Source organism: Canis lupus, chromosome 11, assembly GCF_003254725.2.
Source record: "Canis lupus dingo isolate Sandy chromosome 11, ASM325472v2, whole genome shotgun sequence".
Taxonomy (NCBI): domain Eukaryota; kingdom Metazoa; phylum Chordata; class Mammalia; order Carnivora; family Canidae; genus Canis; species Canis lupus.
In genome coordinates this window covers 1,776,814-1,793,266 of record NC_064253.1, presented here as the reverse complement: position 1 = coordinate 1,793,266, position 16,453 = coordinate 1,776,814, and the positions used below count along the sequence as shown (strand labels likewise).

Below are 16,453 nucleotides of genomic sequence, written 5' to 3'. Positions count from 1 at the left end.
CTTAGAGACTTCGGGAGAAATACAGGATTGCCAATGCCTTGATTTTAGCCCAGTGAGACCTATTTTGGGCTTCTCACTTCCAGAACTTAGGGCAATAAATCTGTGTTGTTTTAAGCCACCTAGATTGTAGTAATTAGTTCCAGTGGCAATAGGAAACAAACACACTACAGCTGAGCCATGAAAGAGCTCTTTTCCAAAGCTCCTGACCTAGCAAATCAGGAAGAGAGTAAAATATCTTTGTTCCTTTTTTTTTTTTTTTAATTTTTTATTTATTTATGATAGTCACACACAGAGAGAGAGAGAGAGAGGCAGAGACATAGGCAGAGGGAGAAGCAGGCTCCATGCACCGGGAGCCCGACGTGGGATTCGATCCTGGGTCTCCAGGATCGTGCCCTGGGCCAAAGGCAGGCGCTAAACCGCTGCGCCACCCAGGGATCCCAAAATATCTTTGTTCTTTCCATAAAAACACTTGATTATGTCTTTTAAGATATCGTAAGACTAAGAAATAGGAACCAAATGTGGAGTCAACGAAGTAAATTGGAAAACTCTGTGGAGTGCCCATGCCCCAAAAGTGCTGACGAATGGAACACTGTCAATTGTCTTAGAAGATTCTGAGCAACACACTATGAGGGTCTGTCACATTCAATACTTTTACCATTACTCAAAGCAGAGATTCTTAACTTTGGGTTTGTGGACCACTTGGAGCTTTAAGAGGTCTCTAAACCTTACTGAAGTTTTGTGTATTATCTAAATATGTATTTTTTGGCAGAAAGCTCCATGGCTTTCATTAGTCTTAAGAGGATCTAGAGGCTCACAAGGTTAAGACCTGATTTAGATGAAGATATAAAAGGTATGCTCATTGCATTCACTGTTGACACTAAGCTGCTGGAAAGAGCAAAGACTGTGGGTGACACATCAGGATTCAAACAGTATCGTGAAAGGCTGAATGGACAGGCTGTATCCAGTAAAGATAAAATCACAGAGCTTAGGGGAGCCACTGAAAAAGACTCAGAAGGTTTAATCAACAGTAAGCTCAGTTCGAATCAGTGATTAGGGATACTGAAATAACTTAGAGGACTCTAGACAGGTGTCCAGCACTATGGAAAAAAGCAGTTCTACTCTCTCCTGCTTTGGTAAAATCAAATGCATCACTCTGTCCAGTTTTGGGTTTCCTTTGTATTCATTTCCTAGGGCTGCCGTAACAAATGACCACAAACTTGGTGGCTTGAAACAACAGAAATGTATTGTCTAGCAGTTCTAGGGAGGCCAGAAGTTGAAATCAGAGTGTCAGCAGGGTTGGCTCCTTCTGGAGGCTCTGAAGGAGAAATTGTACCACGCCTCTCTCCTAGCTTCTGGGAGTCGTCAGCAATCCCTGGTGTTTGCTGGCTGTGGCAGCATAACCTTGACCTCTGTTTCCCTCTATCTTCACTCTGTACCTCTCTTTTTTCCCCTCTATCTTCACTCTGTACCTTTCCTTTTTCACTCTGTACCTCTCTGAATCCGCTCCTCTCCTCACAAGGACACCCAGGTTGGATTTTGGGCCCACTCTTAAACTATCACGATCTTATTTTGATCCTTAACCACTTACATCTGTCAAGATCCCATTTCCAAATAAGGTCACCTTCTGAGATTCCAGGTGGACATGAACTTTTATGGGACACTATTCAACCCACAGCATCCTTTAAGTGGAATGCCAACGGCAAACACATTCTGAAGTTTAGAAAACCAATATTCTTAAGAATGGTCAAAAGAAATAGGGCTATAAAGCCGAAGGGTTAGAGGGCTTGAATCAAACAAGGAAATTAACTACTGCTTACGAAGATTTGAACCAATTTTTTTTTTCTAACACTATCTTCCAGAGATGAGTGTGGTAGATTTCTGTCACTGGTTTGTTCAAGCTTGGGCTGTACAATCACCAGACAGGAATGCTGAAGCTTCATATGGGTGGCTAGACTCGAGATTCTCATCACCGATGACCACCAAGTTCTGACATTCTGTAATTCTCTTCCCTTGTCTCTGTCTGCCCCTTTAGTTGGCCATCATACAGAACCATGCACTGTAAAGCTCCATTAGCACAGCACACACCATACAGGGGAGTAGGAAGTGGGCAGCCAGAAGGTACACATTGTGAAAAAAAACCTCAGAAGCCCTATGAAGTAAAAAATATCAGAACAGCTTCAGCATGAGCAGGGGTGAGTGGACTGGCAGGAGTGAAGGGGGTACACCATAGGAAGGAGTTCAGATTTCCAGTCTAAGGATGATAAGAAGACAATGAAAGGGTTAAGCAATGAGTGTTATGACTCCATGCAGAATCTTCAAGGTTATTCTGGCTACTGTAGGGAGAAAAGATTAACGGGAGTTAAGAGAAGCAGAGACCAGGAACGGGCAGGAGGTGAGAGCTGCCCATACTGTGATAGCAGAAGAAAGAAGGGCAAGCAACAGACTGGTATGTGTATCCTGCAGGTTAACTGTGGAGCAAAAACTGAATGTGGAATGTGAGGAAAGGAAGCAAGGACAACTCCTAAATTTGTTTAAATAGTAAGAGTAGACAGTGATGTCATTTGCTGAAATGGGGAAGACCGGGGAGCAGGGGGAGCAGACAGGAAGGCAAAAAATACATCAAAAGCTCCATCTGAGGCCCATTAACCCAGAGATGTCCTTGGGACGTTTAGGTTGAAGATACCAAGCAGGCAGAGTTGAATGTGTGACTCCAAGGCCCAGAAGGTAAGATGAGGCTGAAGGTAATCTGAAGAGACAATAGCAGACATTGGGGAGAGAGAAAATTGTTGCCTCAGAGAGCTGTCCCACTTCTCTGGAAAAAAGTATTTTTGGTGGCTGGCTTAGTCAGAAGAGTGTGCAACTAACTCCTGATCATGAGTGAGCCCCATGTTGACTGTAGAGATTACTTAAATAAAAAATTAAAAAAATATATTTTTGGATTACTGAACATTGTTAAGTATCCACTTGTTTTTGCTTAAATTTTATGTTAACATAAATTTTGCCAGGTGGGTTGTTCTGATTTTCTCCAGCAACATTCAGCTGCGTGGTGACAGGAGGTGCAGAGACGATGCATGATACGTGGTTCACCCAGGATTGAGATTTTGCCAAAAGAGTCTGATACAGAGAAAAAAGGGGTGATTATCATGAAGAATCATGGAATCTACATCAAACAGGGAAATAAGTGAGAAGCCCTGAGGAAGCTGAAAGAGCACCAAAGGAGGCCAAGGGTTGGGGTCATCCTATGCTCAGTCAATGCTGAGGCCTTATCACAACAGACTGGGGTGGAAGGTAGTTGCCAGAGAAAAGGAAAACACTATGAGCCAATGTAGCAGCTACAACAATAATTATTTGTTGTTTGTCTATAGATGTAGATCTGTTTATAAGATAAAATCAGTTAATTCACTGGTAGCATTTCCTGATTTCAGAGTCTGTCAGTGCCTACTAAGTAGGAATGCTCTAGACACAGTGCTTAGTTTCTGCAGAACCCTACGTACTAATGCAGCCCTGGAGCTGGAAAAGACTGCAGATGTTGGGAAAGCAGGGAGCTTCAGGAAAGGAAAAAAAGGGGTAGGAGCAGAATTCATTTGTAGTGTGGAAAGGGGAAAAAGTGGGGATCTTACTGCCCATACACAGAAAAGACAAATTTATCCAATGGCATACAGTGAAGTGCACCTGCCCCATTCACCCTGTTGTCCCAAGTCCAAAAGGCAATCACTTTTAACATCTATTTTTAGTTGTTCTGGTGGTCACCATCCAGTTCCAAAAAGGCTTACAGCCATTATTTCAATGTTAGACACTATCTTTGTATTTACAAGTTCACAAATCAAGATCGTGCTTACTGAGGTTTCTCCATCTTCCCTCTCTCCCGATTTACTTCCTTATTTTCCTCTGCAGTTAAACCTTCCCAGCATTTGAACTACACACACCCTCCTGAATGCTTACCTTGTGTGCAGAGATGAAGACACTGGCCCTCACTAGTTCCTGACGTGTCTTTTCTCTCTCCCATTTCTCTATCTTTGTCATCTATTTATAGTGATATATTCTTAAGGTTGGTAATGTTTACTTTCTGTTCTACAACTAATAGAGCCTCCCATACTTTAACTACAGATTGATTTTTAAACAGTGAAAACCAACGAAACCACTAAAGCATTAATATCATTATAGAAATGTTACAGAGCAGCTGAGCCCTGTGCTATGATTCCATTTCCCTTTCTAGGACCCGCTAACTGCTCAAAATCATGCCACATTTTACTTTTGTTTCATATTTGGATCAAGTATTCTTGGTCTTAGAGTTCCTTTTTTTTTTTTTCTTACTAGGGAAAAATATGCCCTTTTCAATATATGTCTGGTATCTTCTAGTTTCTTACTCTTTCTGACCATGGCTTGGAATTCATTCCATGCTTCTTAAATCTAGGGAATACACAAACAAAAGAACAACCTGTTGATGCGGACTTGTTCCCTTCGGGAAATAGGACTTTTCCCCTATGAATGTTCTGTACTGAAAATTAACAATTTCGAGTGAGAGAAAGCGAGAGAGAGAAAAAAAGAGAAGAAAATGAGGAATGTCACCCACAATCAAATCAATATAACACATCTAGTTTTATTTTTGCACATTACTTTGAGTCCTTGTCTGCTGTAAACAAATTTAACATAGTCACAGTTCAATCACTGTATATTCATTTTTGTAGGATATAGGCAGCTTTCATAATCCCCTTTAATGGCTGCATAACATTCCACTGAGTGGATATATCATAATTTATTAAACCCATTTGGGAAGCAATACAAAGAAGTGGTTAAAGTATAGATGCTGCAATCAGACAGAGCTATATCACATTCCAGCTCTGCTGAATCCCTACAGTCACACGGATGGCATGTTCCCTCATCTGCTTTAATCCATCCCACGCTAATTACCTAGTGTCACCCTACTATGTTCCAGGTACCACACTGCACACTGAGTATACAAGAGTGGACACAGAAACTGCATCTCTGCCCTCAGAGACAAAACAAACTGGAAATATAATTTCCAATCCTGTACAGTGCCCTAAGGAAAAAAGACACTCAGTGAGAACCTGGAGAACCCTGAATTCCCATAACTACCTATGGCTGTTATTAAAGGACCATCCATGTATAGTACTGGCACCATCCTCAATCCACAGTATGTGTTAACTATATAACTGCCTGAGATACACTGAGAGCACCAGAGCAGCAAACATCCTCTTGGTAAACTCATTTCTCTTCTATTCTCTATCAATATAAATTCAACCCTTTTTCAAGTTGAGTTAATGGCTAGAAGTCTGATATGGGTCTTTTCTGTATTCATTTCTCTCATCATGCTCGTATTTTCTTTTATCTCCTTGAACAAATGGGGTAGATCTATAATAGCCATTTTAACATCCTTATCTGCAACTCAATAACTTGTTCCCTTTCTGATTGCTACTGATTGTTTTTGTCTGGCTATAGGTCAGATTTTCCTGTTTCTTAGCATGCGTGGTGATTTTTGACTGGATATTGGTCTTGGATTTTATGTCCTTGGGACCCAGAAGTCATTGCATCCCTTTAAATACTGTTGGGCTTTGTTCTGGACCAGTTACTCTGAATCAGTTCTATCCTTTTAAAGTATGCTTCTAAGCTTTGTTAGGTGGGGTCCAGAACAGATTTTTACTTAGGGCTGACATGGCCCTGCTCTATGCCCTGTGCATTAGGGGGTCTCCTTACACTGATGAATGAGAATATGAACTATTCTCAGCATCATGGGAACTTCAGGAGTTCTTTCACCTGCAAATTTCTGACAGTTCTTCACAAAACGTACAGATCAGTCCTCAACCAAAGACTTGAGGGGCCAGCTGCAGCTCCCCAGAGCCCACCCTCTGTGCAGCTCTCTCCTCTGGTACTTTATCTCCTTGCATGTCCAGGCCCATTCCAACTGCCTTGACCTCCCTGAGCTCTGAACTCTGTCTGAGCAACTCAAGGAAACCACCAGGTTCCTTCTGGATTCCCCCTCCTTGCATGGCAACATGCAAACACTCAAGCTGTATGCTGGGGCAGTCATCTGGCTCCAGTTTATTCCCTTTCTCTCAAGGATCACTATATCATACTCTTTGTTGATCTATTTCTAAAACTGTTGTTTCATAACTTTGTCGGGTTTTCTAGTCATTTTAAGGGGGGAAGTAAACCTGGTCCCTTTGACTCCATATGGCTGGAAAAAGAACTCATCAAGGTAGATTTCAAATTCCACATTTTTAACGAAGCCTTTCCAGACTACAAGTCCAGATCATGTTTTGTTTTTCTGGTCTTCGTTCCATTTACAATGCAGCACCCTAACAGAGGCCCTACAGTATCCTCTGTCCATCTATCCCCCTCTCCCCACCTGCCTACAAAGCCTGCCATCAGTTTCACCACCAGACCAAACACCACAGGATTAAATGCAATCATATATTCCAGTGGCTTGCTAGTGCCAGGCACAGTCCTAGGTGCTGGACTGAAACAAAGACAATGTTGTCCCTAACGGCCAGGAGCTCAAAGTCTGTGGCAGTTTAGGAATCAAACTTTCATCCATACAACCACAACATAGTTTTTAATGGGAAAAACTAAGGTATAAATGAACTCTTAGGATACAGACTGTCAAACGTTCTCTTAAAGGGCCAGAGAGGAAGTAGTTTAGACTTGCAGGCCACATAGACTCCTGTCACAACCACCCAATTCAAAAGCAGCCAAAGACAAGCGAACAGATGGCCACAGCAGTCTTCGATAAACTGTTTACAGTAACAGGTGGCTGGCCCCTGGCTGTAGTCTGCAGACCCCTGCTTTAGAAAAACATCCACCAATTGGTGAAGACAACCACATCATCTTTCACAATGTATACAAGGCTGATCTCAACAAGAAGGCTAAACTCTCCCAGGCAGGAAGTGCCTTCTGCACACACTATAGGACTTATATAACACAAGCGCAGAGTAGGTACTTTTTGGTTTTTTTTTAAAGATTTTATTTATTTGTTCATGAGAAACACAGAGTGTGAGAGAGAGGCAGAGACACAGGCGGAGGGAGAAGGAGGCTCCATGCAGGAAACCCGACGTGGGACTTGAACCCAGGATGATGTCCAGAGCCAAAGGCAGATGCTCAACCACTGAGCCACCCAGGCCTCCCTAGAGTAGGTACTTCTTAAGTACTTTTGTATTGATGCCATTTTGCATTTGAAGAGCTCCTTTGTTTTACCCAGAACTGCTTCCAACAGTAAAGAAAGCTACACTTACTACAATTTACAGAAAATAATGTCTAGTGCATAAAATACTCTAAGGATGATAAAACAAACAAATGTTGATGGTCCTGAAAAACAGTTTCATTTTGTAAATAAGTCAAGACTGCTATACTTAAATACTCAAAAGAATCAGGGATCCCTGGGTGGCGCAGCGGTTTGGCCTCTGCCTTTGGCCCAGGGCACGATCCTGGAGACCCGGGATCGAATCCCACGTCAGGCTCCCGGTGCATGGAGCCTGCTTCTCCCTCTGCCTGTGTCTCTGCCTCTCTCTCTCTCTGTGTGACTATCATAAATAAATAAAAATTAAAAAATATATTAAAAAAAAAAAAAAGAATCAGCTCTGGGGACTATCCATTCATCCCACAGATGCGGCTGACATGGCCTCAAACACTAGACTTCCTCTCTTGAGAATTATCTAAAGAGAGAATTCACAAGCACATAAAAAAGCATGGACTCAAAATAACTTTCAATTGTCAAAATTCAAATCTATCTAAGAAAGACAAGGATTTGACATATTGCACACCATTTTTAAATTGCTCAATCAAAAATAATCTTACAAAACAAATTCTACAAGTATTTCAATGTATGTTTTCCTTGCTACACAGTATGTGTGTGTATGTATGCATATACATATGTATACACATGAAGTCATGTGACTGGTTTGAAAAGAATCACTCTTCTTTATAGGTGCATTCTGACAGGTCTGTTCAAAAAGATTTGTCTTACCACTTTACAGTCACACTTCGATCAAGGTGGAAGAATCTTAGACGTCATTTAATCTGACCTTCCTTCAAATGAAGGGTTACTCTTTTATAACATTCAAAACAATGCTCTGTAGTTCATCCATTTTTTAAAACTCATATGCAGAACTACACATGAACTAGAGGTGGCTTGGCCTCTATGAGTGGTCCAGTGTTGGCCAGGATCTAGACACCCAGATATATGAAGGCTGGAGAGGGCCTGTCCTGCAAAAGGCAGTTAACTTTATCTTCTTTCAACTCCCTTTAATGCAGATTTTTTTTTTTTTAAAAAAACTGGAATTCAAGAATATTTATTTATTGAATTAACTTTTTTCTTAGTTTCAACGCACCATTCCACACATTGAGATCCTAGGGATTCTGTAGGCCAATATATCATTTAAAATGCCATGTTCTGGGATCCCTGGGTGGCGCAGCGGTTTGGCGCCTGCCTTTGGCCCAGGGCGCGATCCTGGAGACCCGGGATCGAATCCCACGTCGGGCTCCCGGTGCATGGAGCCTGCTTCTCTCTCTGCCTGTGTCTCTGCCTCTCTCTCTCTCTGACTATCATGAATAAATAAATAAAATATTTAAAAAAAATAAAATAAAATAAAATGCCATGTTCTTATCAAAATCACTGGCACAGCAATCAAAGTCTTAGAATGTGAAGAACAGTCAGAGGAAAAACTGAAGGCAGCAAATACGGACAACACTTATGAGAAGCTCTGCCATTTAAAGAAACAGAAATAGGATGGTAGCAGGATGGTTATTTGGCCAAACTTTTTTTTTTTTAAATATTCAAGTACTTATATGCCATGGATCATCCAAAAGTGAAGGAAAACACAGTATGTTAAACATTTATGTTAAACATTTTCTAAATTGCAAAATTCAATATAGCCCTGAGTGGCTCAGTCAGTTAAGCGTCTGCCTTCGTTTGGCTAAGGTCATGATCCTGGGGTCCCTGCTCAGCAGAGAGCCTGCTTTTCCCTCTGTCCTCCCATACCCCCCGCCCTCCACCCCCGGCTCCTGCTCTCCCTCAAATAAATAAAATCTTTTTTTTTAATTTATTTTTTATTGGGGATCCCTGGGTGGCGCAGCGGTTTGGCGCCTGCCTTTGGCCCAGGGCGCGATCCTGGAGACCCGGGATCGAATCCCACGTCGGGCTCCCGGTGCATGGAGCCTGCTTCTCCCTCTGCCTGTGTCTCTGCCTCTCTCTCTCTCTCTGTGACTATCATGAATAAATAAATAAAATTAAAAAAATTTTTTTAATTTATTTTTTATTGGTGTTCAATTTACTAACATACAGAATAACCCCCAGTGCCCGTCACCCATTCACTCCCACCCCCCGCCCTCCTCCCCTTCTACCACCCCTAGTTCGTTTCCCAGAGTTAGCAGTCTTTACGTTCTGTCTCCCTTTCTGATATCTCCCACACATTTCTTCTCCCTTCCCTTATATTCCCTTTCACTATTAATGTTTGTCCTTCTCCGACTGACTTACTTCACTCAGCATAATACCCTCCAGTTCCATCCACGTTGAAGCAAATGGTGGGTATTTGTCATTTCTAATGGCTGAGTAATATTCCATTGTATACATAAACCACATCTTCTTTATCCATTCATCTTTCGATGGACACCGAGGCTCCTTCCACAGTTTGGCTATCGTGGCCATTGCTGCTATAAACATCGGGGTGCAGGTGTCCCGGCGTTTCACTGCATCTGTATCTTTGGGGTAAATCCCCAACAGTGCAATTGCTGGGTCATAGGGCAGGTCTATTTTTAACTCTTTGAGGAACCTCCACACAGTTTTCCAGAGTGGTTGCACCAGTTCACATTCCCACCAACAGTGTATGAGGGTTCCCTTTTCTCCGCATCCCCTCCAACATTTGTTGTTTCCTGCCTTGTTAATTTGCCCCATTCTCACCGGTGTGAGGTGGTATCTCATTGTGGTTTTGATTTGTATTTCCCTGATGGCAAGTGATGCAGAGCATTTTCTCATATGCATGTTGGCCATGTCTATGTCTTCCTCTGTGAGATTTCTCTTCATGTCTTTTGCCCATTTCATGATTGGATTGTTTGTTTCTTTGGTGTTGAGTTTAATAAGTTCTTTCTAGATCTTGGAAACTAGCCCTTTATCTGATATGTCATTTGCAAATATCTTCTCCCATTCTGTAGGTTGTCTTTGAGTTTTGTTGACTGTATCCTTTGCTGTGCAAAAGCTTCTTATCTTGATGAAGTCCCAATAGTTCATTTTTGCTTTTGTTTCTTTTGCCTTCGTGGATGTATCTTGCAAGAAGTTACTGTGGCCGAGTTCAAAAAGGGTGTTGCCTGTGTTCTTCTCTAGGATTTTGATGGAATCTTGTCTCACATTTAGATCTTTCATCCATTTTGAGTTTATCTTTGTGTATGGTGAAAGAGAGTGGTCTAGTTTCATTCTTCTGCATGTGGATGTCATAAATAAAATCTTTAAAAAATTGTAAAACTCAGTATAAATAGAATTTATTGTATCTATCTCTTTTATCTGCTTGCTTGGCTATTTAATTTATATTAAAATCTGGTTTTTAGAATCTCCACCTCCTTTTGAATTCTTTTTCCTATCAGAGTCCCTGCTTCCAGGAACATACCTATTTTTTCTCTGAATATTTTGAAATCCCTATCTCCAGTAGCCCCTGCCTTTGCCGTTATGAATTTCAACATTATGTGACCACTTTCATACAAGGTCTTATTTCCAACATCAATCTCCTTCACTCTTTACCAGAATTTTAAAAACCATATTCAGGTTTAATGGATTCATCCAATAAAATTGCTTTCTTAAGCTTAAAATTAAAAAAAAAAAAAAAACTATCGTATCCGTACAGTCAGCAAGATGGTCCCTCCCCCGAAAAGTTGATCATTTGGTAAAATTGTTCTCCAAGGCTGTAACATCTAATACTCAAAATTTCTATGCAAAGCAAAAGGCTGATACCAGATTCTTCCCACCGCACATCTGCATACACAATGACATCATCAACACAGGGCCTTTTCCTTCCCAACCCCTCACCCCAGGCTCAGACAAAAAGTTAGTGTGCACACACACAGATCACATTTACAATGTCTGCTCCATAGCAGGTACTAGCTAGTTTACCTTTGTTTCTGGTTCTAAGCTCACCCTTTGAATAGATCAGTAATAAGAAAGCAACTGTAATCTGCAAATAAATACAAGACCTGTTTCTCCAAAGGCCCATTTCTAAAAATGAATTCCTTATCAATTAAAATATGAAATGTGGTAGCACTAAACAAATGGATCTTCATTTACAAGTGAATTCTATTTAATGACAAAGAATGTTTTCAAAGTAGAACACTTATTTTATAAAGTTTTACACTTTCCAAAATGTACTATTAAAATACCAAAGCATCTTGGGGATCCCTGGGTGGCTCAGGGGTTTAGCGCCTGCCTTTGGCCCAGGGATCGATCCTGAAGTCCCAGGATGAGTCCCACGTCAGGCTCCCGGCATGGAGCCTGCTTCTCCCTCCTCCTGTGTCTCAGCCTCTCTATCATGAATAAATAAATAAATAAATCTTAAAAAAAAAAATACCAAAGCATCTAAACAAAAAGTTGCCTATTTATCCTTTAAGGATGTAGGACAAATAAATTTTGCTCAGTAATTCATACATGCGTAATTGATAGTAGCACTACAAAATAAGAAAGGTTTCACAAAACAATATTTCACAAATCAAGGCATAGATTTAAAATGAATCATGTTAAGCTCTAGGAAAATGTGAAGTTATTTTGTCTTTATGTTCATTACTGCCAAACACTTATCCTCAAAATGCATTTTCATTAATGTCACATCTAAGGGCCTCAGGCTGGTTCAGTGGGTAGAATATGTGACTCTTGATCTCAGGGTGGTGAATTCAAGCCCCACGTTGGGTGTAGAGCGAGAAAAAAGAAGAAAAGAAAGAAAAAAGAAAAAAGAAAAAAGAAAAAAGAAAAGAGAAAGGAAAGGAAAGGAAAGGAAAGGAAAGGAAAGGAAAGGAAAGGAAAGGAATTGATTCACATCTCAACTCACAGCTGCTTTTGCCAGAAATTCTATTCATAACATTTTTTTTTGTAATCTAAATATCACTTTATTTACTGTCAATATAGAGTAAATCCTCAACATGCTAAGAGCTCTCTTCAATTCAAAATTTTAAGAGCATAAAGATAATTAGAATTGCAATATTTTCTCTTAAAATATAAAATTTTGAAGCTCACTAAATCAAGAATAGCCACTTTCTTTCTCGCTTTTTTACCGAGGTATAATCGATGAAGTTATTTCTTAAACAGGAGTAATTTTAACAGGTTTATATCACCATTGTTGTTTTTAAGATATATTCCTAAGTTCCTGCTGCCAAAGCATGAAAATGTCTTGGATTTCATGATTTACAGGTAAACTGATTTATAAAGGCCCTTACTAACACTTCAGGAAGAGAGATTTTTATCTATTTTGTTCATCTCCCCAGGGGCACAAAGGATTTCTTTTTTTTTTTTTTTTAAGATTTTATTTATTCATTCATGAGAGACACAGAGAGAGAGAGACACAGGCAGAGGGAGGAGCAGGCTCCATGCAGGAGCCCGAAGTAGGACACGATCCCGGGGCTCCAGATCAGGCCCTGGGCCGAAGGCGGTGCTAAACCACTGAGCCACCCAGGCTGCCCCACAAAGGATTTCAATTAATATTTGCTAGACTGAAAGCACCTACGTGCGCAGAACCCCTTGGTAGGAAGTCAGATCCAAATCACCACTCACACCCTGAGAAAACGAAGAACAGTCTCACGTATGAGAATGGAGAAAGGGAAGACACACTTAAGGAAACGGACCCCAGACTCAGCCTTTACACACTGCCCTAATGTGTTCACTTCGATGGGATGTCTAAAACCTCACCAATTTAGACTTTCATTTAGGTTAACAAGTTCAGTCTCTTTAAGAATGGAGAAACTATGGGGTGCTTGGATGGCTCAGTCGGTTAAGCACCTGACTGGATCTCGGCTCAAGTCTTGATCTCAGAGTTGTAAGTTCAAGTCCCCTGTTGGGCTCCATGCCCAGTTTTTTTTTTTTTTTTTTTAAAGATTTTATTTATTTATTCATGAAAGACAGAGAGAGAAAGAGGCAGATTCACTGGCAGAGGGAGAAGCAGGCTCCTCGCAGGAGCCATATATGGGACTCGATCCCAGGACCCAAGGATCACACCCTGAGTCAAAGGCAGACACTCAACTGCTGAGCTACCCAAGCGTCCCCATGTGCAGCTTAAAAAAAAAAAAAAAAAAAAAAAAAAAAGGAAACCATATATACCACTCAAGAACCTTACTGAGGCAAATACGTCATCATTATGTTTTGCTGATGAAACTGAGGTTACGCAGCCAATTTACTTTCCCGGTGTCACATGCTAAGTATATGTACAACAGGGTCAGAACTTTTAATCCGACAGTGATGCTACCTCCCCAGGGATAAGGGACAGGACTCACCTTCATCCACACATTGGTTGCATGTTAGCACCCAATACCCTTCTATTCCAACACCTAAAACAAGCTTTCTCAAAGACAGGGCTTTCATTTGGGGTTGACAAGCAAGCAACAAGTAGTCTTTAAACATGGCACACTCTGTAGGCAAGAATCTAAAGTGAGGATCATGGATTTAGGGTGCCAGAAGGAACCCAGCCCCAAAGAAAAACCACAGATTACAAAACACCACACAGGGCCAGCTCTTGCTTCAGAACAGCTTGCCTCGCTCTCTTCCTCTTCCTCCCCTACCACGTGACCCTCATGGTTCTCAGCACCAGAAAATAGGCTACCATTGTTAGTGCCATAGTTTGGCAACATTCTGTGATCCAACCACAGTGACTGGCACAGAACAGGCACACAAATATTTACTAAATGAACGAAAGACCAAAGTTGTTTCTGCAGGCAAGCTGGGACCCTAACAGCCATTTCTAACAAAGTGGAGATGAGGATATGCACATGAAGCCCCAGACTGTTGGCGTAAAAATGAACTTTGAGAGGGCAGGTCTAAATGGGGGGGGGGGGGGGGGGGGGTAAGCAAGCTACAGGGAAAGAAAGCCTCGTAGGATTCTTTTTCTTCAGTCAGTATAAAACAGCTCACCGGTTCAGCACACAAATGCACATCTCAGGAGAGGCACGATGTTTTAATATTGTGAGTACAAAAACAAACACCATTACCTTATTTAGGCTGCCTTGTTTAGGTCATCTTAACATGAATAGCAGCTCAAAAAAAAAAAAAAAAGTCCCCTCAGCATTCTCAGGATGAGTGTGGGGGTGGAGAAGATAGCAGGCATTTCCCAAAAAGTTCGCAGTGGAAAACAAAACAAAACAAAAAAAAACCCGCAAAAAAACGAAAACAACCAAATACAACAAAAAAACAGCCCACAGAAAATATCCAAAGGAAGAAAGGGTCCTTGAAAACATGGCCAACAATTTACACAAATATACGTTTTATACCAAATCATTAAACAGACCCTGCGTGTTTTAGGAAGTCATGAGGATAAGCCAAAGGGCTTCAAAGACAATTCTTGAAAATGTTATCTATTTCCACTATGGTCTGCACCCGTGCCCCGAAGACTTGGCTACTGGTCCCCACCGGTATCAGATTCTTCATAACGTGAGATTTTCAGGCGTCAAATTACAGTAAGACTCCTGGGGCGGGACAGGAGCCAAAAGCAACAGGGAAGATGCCCATTCCTCCTCACCCTCCTCCCACTTGCCACTTAACAAAAACGGCACGTTTTTGCGTTAGAAAAGGGCCTTATCCTTGCAGATCCAGTGCAGCGTGAAGTCTGGGATCTCCGGGACGAGCCTGCCGGCTCCGAAAGGCAGGTCGGGACCCCGTCCCCCGGGAACGAGTTGTGCGCTCCTCCGCCCCCTCCTTTGTCTGGCCGGTCCCCGCAAACTCGCAGCCCGATGCCCCCGCGAACAAGCGGCCTCGACGACAAAGAACGCTTTCGAGTCTTCCTCAAAGGAGAGGAAAGCCCCCAGACGCGTCGGGACCTCAGCGCCAGCCGCCGGGAGGCCGGGCTGCACAGGACCGGCACCCCGGGCCCCGCGCGGAGGGGGCCGCAGTCTCCGCCGCCCCCGCGTCCCGGCTCTCCGGGCCGCCCCCGCCCCCGCCCCCGCCGCCGCCGCCGCCGCCGCGTCCCCTCCGCGGCCTCGCACTCACCCCCGTGGATGGGCAGCGGCGCCAGCACCTGGCCGCGGACCTCGGCCTTGGGCGAGTCGAGCCCGTAGCGCCCGCGGTCGATGCGGAACGTGAGGGGCGCGCCGCGGCCGGGCTCCTGCACCGTCACGTTGATGAGCGCCGTGTAGTACTCCTGGCTCGCGTTGTCGGCCCGCGCCGGCCACAGGCTGCAGGTCAGCAGAGCGAGCGCGGCGAGCCGGGCCGGGCCCGCCCGCGCCGCGCCGCTCATCGTCCCTCCGGCCGCCGCCGCCGCCGCCGCCGCTCGCGGACCGGGCTCCGGGGCCGGCGCCGAGAGGCGGGGCGGGCGCGGCCGGCGCTGCGGCGGGAGCGCGCGCGCGCGGCCTGCGCGGAGCCGGGCACGAGCACGGCCCTCCTCGGCGCCGGGGCCCCGCCGCTCGCCGCCCTCACGTCCGCGGCCCGCCGGCGGGGACGCGCCCATGAGCCCCTGGGCGAGGGCGCGCGTCAGGCCGCGCGGGGTCTTCTCCTCGGGGCCCACCTTGGGCCGTGCGGACGGGCCCACTCCATCCCCCGGGGCTGGTCCCGCCGCGTCGGGGGCGCCCTGCTTGGAGGCGGCTGGGGTCAGGCGGGCGGCTCCGGGAGGCGCGCCCCACCGAGCGCCTGTGGAGCACACACGGCGCGGGCCGGACTGCCGCCCCCGCGCGCTCGCCCGCCCCGCCCCGCCCCGCCCCCTCCCCCCGCCCCGCCCCCTCCCCCCCGCCCCGCCCCCTCCCCCCCCGCCCCGCCCCCTCCCCCCCGCCCCAGCCGGCGGCCGAGCGGCACCGCGCAGGCCTGCGGCGCTGCCCCGCCCCCGCGCGCCTGCGCGCTAGGCCCTGCCCGCTCCCGCCCGCCTGCACGAGGGTCCCAGCCGCCGGCCGGGGCCGTGCGTCCTGCGTGAGGGGCGCGGGGCTGGAGCCCGAGAGCTTTCCCAAAGCCGTGGGAAAGTTTGCAACGAGAATGCAAAAGAAAAAACGGTTAAAACCTTAACTAAAAAAAATAAATTCATACGAGATTTCACATTTTAGCAGCTCAGCTGCTAGTCCTATCATTGACGTGATGCAGGGCAGAGGAGAGGACGCGCCTCTCGGCAAGGAGACGTGGGGGCCCGCAACACCCAGAATTGCCAGGGCACCTGTGTGGTTGACAAGGATCTCTTGTTGACAAGGTTGACTAGACTAAACTTCCAAAATCACTGGACGAGGAGGAGACCGGTGAGACCCAACCAGCTCCCAGCACACACACACACATTGTCAGTTAAGC

The 16,453-nt window shown here is 44.7% G+C and overlaps 1 protein-coding gene across 3 annotated transcripts in view; it reads right to left on the bottom strand.

Annotated features, from left to right (window-relative positions):
- Window positions 1–15,440, bottom strand: part of RNF130 (ring finger protein 130) — a 143,567-nt gene extending 128,127 nt beyond the window's left edge. For all 3 annotated transcript variants that reach the window (XM_025446786.3, XM_025446785.3, XM_025446787.3), the window contains exon 1: window positions 15,179–15,440. In XM_025446786.3, the coding sequence (XP_025302571.1) occupies window positions 15,179–15,425 (247 nt within the window). In that variant the 5' untranslated portion in view covers window positions 15,426–15,440. The remainder of the gene's footprint in view (window positions 1–15,178) is intronic.
- Between the last annotated feature and the right edge of the window lie 1,013 nt (window positions 15,441–16,453).